Raw genomic sequence first — 4,321 nt, 5'->3', positions numbered from 1 at the left:
TCCACCTGGTTTTTTTGTTTTATGGGTTCCTTAGGTCTAGAAATGTAAAGAACCAGTGAAAACCGCGTATGTCCAATTTGGATCGATTACCATACTTTACCTTCTGCAGCTGTAGATCTGCTACAGCGCTAAGCGGAAAAGTAAAAACGAAGAATTTAAAAACCGAGAAAAGTGGTTATTTTTGTTTAAATTTAGCCTATTAGTTTTTCCTACAAACCAAATTGAAATATACTAAGTGATGCATAGAAAAACAAAAGTTAGAAGAAGTGTATCTGTTAGAACAATCAGTATATTGGAATGTTAGGTATGACAGCATCGGTATAAACTCAGAAAATCTGAGAAAATTACGGCATCAACCAGAGAAAAGTAAAAAAATATTAAATAAATGTAAAAAATATAAAATTAAAAATTATTTATCTCAAATATATTTTGGCCGAAATGAGAAAGGATTTTAACAACGTGTAATACATCGACACTGCATGATTATTGAGTAAACAATATTTATAGGTAAATCTAACATGCCAGTAAGGGTGAATAATTTTTTTTTTAAATTCTGATATGTTCTTTGACGAAAAATATCTCTTGAAAAAAAATATTGTTTAACTAATTATAAAGTACGATTGTGGCTAGCAACCAATAAAGCATGTAACAATAATTATGTGCTGAAAAATAGAAAAGACGTAAGAAGGGATTTTTAGATCAATATTGAAATAAAAGATTTAAAAGATTTTTTCTGTAGTTTAATATTATATTATCCTCACAAATACCATCAATTGTACGTGCTAATTTGAATACTGAGGCAAACATGCGTATCATAAACAGTCAAGGAGAATGGAACTAACTGTTATAAGCTATTTTATCAAGAAGATACTTTAACATCCCTGATGTATGGGAAATCTGTATCAATTTGGAATATAATAATTACAGTCGTCGAAGTATGGCACCTTTACGACGACTATTACTGCACATGTAATATACTAAAATATAGTATTTTTACTTGAAAGTTATTCTCGTCTAAGTTTGGCCACTCGTACTCCCAAACTGCATTTATGTACAGTTTCACAGCGCTCTTGAGGTACGAATGGATCGTGAGCTTACTGAAAGGTAACCGATTGCAAGCTTCGTTGGTGGTTTCATCAGGTCGTTTGTTGCTTTCGACCTGAAAACCTGGCAGCGGTTAAGAATATGGCAGAAATTATTAAACCTTTATTACTTTAAGAATAAAAGTTGTATACGCGTGTATTTCCGAATTTACAGAACGTATGTATATATATATAATCGCTTGAGTTAAAGAATTACAGTGGCGCCATATATTCGAATTTTGAGGTACAGAAAAATTTTCAGCAATAAATACAGTATATTTTTTTTATGAGGCATACAAATACATCTCTCAACAACTAGTAAGTATATTCAACTTATTATCTAGCATAGATTCATCATGTAATAATGATTCTATGTAATAATGTTTGGATTACCTTAGCTTTCAATAGTTGAAAAATCTTTCAAGAATGTCAACTGAATAGTACATGTTTTGGCAGGTGATGTCAATTATAGTAAGAACTTGGTGATGCTACCAGCTTTTCTGATGTGAGTTGCCAAGGTGGAATATTAAAACGATGATTAGTATATAAAGCAAGTAATTCGAACTAAAGTAATTCACCAAACCTTCTGGTGACCGTATTGAATTTTAATGTAAACGCTTGAGTGTTGTAGAGGAAACTGACATAAATCACAAAATTATTAAAAAATAGCGAACACATTTATGGTGTATTGATAGTTGAAGTTAATATAAAGTGGACTGTAGAATAAAAACACTTGAATTAAACATACTACGATAATAATAACTTTACTAATAAAAGAATATTGATACATTAGTTGGCGACTCGGCCGTATAGTATGGTTGCTCGTAGCACACAGACTTATTACTATATGTTACAAGAATAGTTCACTCTTCTGCCGAAGGAAGCGACGCAACATACCGCCAACCAGAAATCGATATGATTTCTCAACTAAATAAAACGTTCGATAATTAATTCACTTAACAAAAATAGTATAAAGACTTAAAAGAGCATTAGATGATTAAAACATTAAATAGTAATAAACATAAGTAACATAACAATAAACTTATGTAATCTTAAAAATAATGATAATGAGAAAATTATTAACGAATAAGAACAAAATATATAAGAAATAAACGATAATAATGTAGAACAAGATGATTATTTTCACATAGATAATACGGCTATACTGTTTAATTAACATAACATTAGTCACTGGTGGGTAATGGGCATAATTTTGTCACTGGCCTTTTAAACACTCCTAAGGAGTTTCGAACTGTTACCACACGAACTAGATTGTCTGGACCGGGATGAACGTTCTCAACTATTCCCAGCTTCCATTGAAGAGCGGGAATGTTATCTTCCTTCATTAGCACCAAATTTCCAGGTTTCAGAGATGGTGATTCGGATTTCCATTTAGAGCGTTGCTGGAGCTGAGATAAGTAATCAGCGGACCATCGATCCCAAACATGTTGAACACATCGCTGAACTAACTGCCACCTGTTAAACCTATTTATAGGTAAGTCAGTTAGGTTATGATCTGGCAAGGAAGTAAGTGGGCCGCCTACAAGAAAATGTCCAGGTGTCAAAGGTTTTGGGTCGGATGGGTTGCAAGATAAGGCACATAAAGGCCGAGAATTAAGACAAGCTTCAATCTGAGTCAGAATAGTATTGAGCTCTTCAAACGTAAAGGCTACATTTCCTACCGCACGTCGGAGGTGAAATTTTACTGACTTTACAGCTGCCTCCCAAAGGCCTCCAAAATGAGGGGAATTGGGAGGTATAAAGTGCCACTGGATGCCATTTTCAGATGCAGAGTTTACTATTTTTTGTCTCACTTGGCTAGTATTTAAAAATGAGTACATCGAGCGAAGCAAATTATTTGCGCCCACGAAGTTTGTTCCATTATCGCTATAAATGTTTGAACATAGACCTCTTCTTGAAGTAAATCTCCTCAGTGCTGCTAAGAACGCATGAGTTGATAAATCACTGACTAATTCCAAATGTATCGCCTTTGTAGAAAGACAAATAAATAGAGCGACATAACATTTTGTTTTTATCTTTGAATTCCGCCCACCATGCCGAATTGTCAGAGGTCCGGCGTAATCTATACCAGAGTTCATAAATGGTTTGTATGTTACCTGAGTGCGATGGCTCGGCAATTGACCCATTAATTGTTGTGACTGTTTTGCCTTAAATCGGAAGCATAATAGGCACTTGTGCAAAATTGATCTGATGACATTTTTACCATTTATTATCCAGTAATTCTCACGTAATTGATAATGAACCAATCGAGGTCCTGCATGTAACATTCTCAAACGCTCGTTTATGACTATTAATTTAGTTAGATTGGATTTGGGTGGAAGAATAATCGGATGCTTGCCATCAAAATTCAATTGAGATAGTTGCAATCTACCTCCTCCTTTTAAGCAGTTCGTGCTGTCTAGGAATGGATGTAACGAATACAATTTACTATCTTTGAAGATGCTTGAATTGGTGGTCAATTTCTTGATTTCAGTTTGAAAATTAATGTTTTGGGTATGTATGATACAACGTAACAAAGAAGATTCCTTTTCCTTAACTGATAAGACATCTCTATTGATACTATTATCTTTAGTTTTCAAAATTTTAAAAATCTTATACAATAAGAAAGCGTATTTATCATTTTTTGTAAAGACGAAAATGAGTCTGATAAATCTGACAAATTTGTGGTTACCGCAAATGAAGTAGATACATTGCGAAGTTCACTTGAACAATCAGCTTCTAAGTTAGTTTCATCAAAAGGTTTATGATTCCAGTATTCTGACGGTTTGTTAAGCCAAGAAGGCCCATAATTACCACCATAATTGATTGATCTGCAGTTCAAATTCGTCGTTTCCACGAGAAAGTACATCAGCTGGGTTTTCATCTGTAGAAACATGTCCCCAAACACAGTCATCGGTTAAGTCTTGGATTTCTGAAACTCGATTTGCTACGAAGGTCTTCCATTTTGTTGGTAATGCTGATATCCAAGAAAGTACAACTGTCCATGGACTGTACATCAGTCCATAAATAAATTTTATTTATAGTTAATTTAAGTGCAGGGTTTACAAAGTTGAGCAACCTTGCCATCAAGAGTACTCCACATAATTCCAATCTTGGAATAGATATTTGTTTTACTGGAGCCACCCGTGATTTAGAGCAAAGGAGTTTAATTAATATATTTCCAAAGATGTTAACTGAACGTAAGTATATACAAGCTCCATAACCATCTTTTGAAGCGT

At 33.8% G+C, this 4,321-nt stretch overlaps 1 protein-coding gene across 1 annotated transcript; it reads right to left on the bottom strand.

Annotated features, from left to right (window-relative positions):
- Positions 1–2,266: 2,266 nt before the first annotated feature.
- Positions 2,267–3,370, bottom strand: LOC142317485 (uncharacterized). Its single transcript, XM_075354050.1, has one exon. It carries the CDS (start codon positions 3,368–3,370, stop codon positions 2,267–2,269), a length of 1,104 nt encoding a protein of 367 aa, XP_075210165.1.
- Between the last annotated feature and the right edge of the window lie 951 nt (positions 3,371–4,321).

The sequence above is a fragment of the Lycorma delicatula genome, chromosome 1, assembly GCF_047948215.1.
Source record: "Lycorma delicatula isolate Av1 chromosome 1, ASM4794821v1, whole genome shotgun sequence".
NCBI classification, from domain to species: Eukaryota; Metazoa; Arthropoda; class Insecta; order Hemiptera; family Fulgoridae; genus Lycorma; species Lycorma delicatula.
This window is presented reverse-complemented; position numbering and strand designations above follow the sequence as displayed.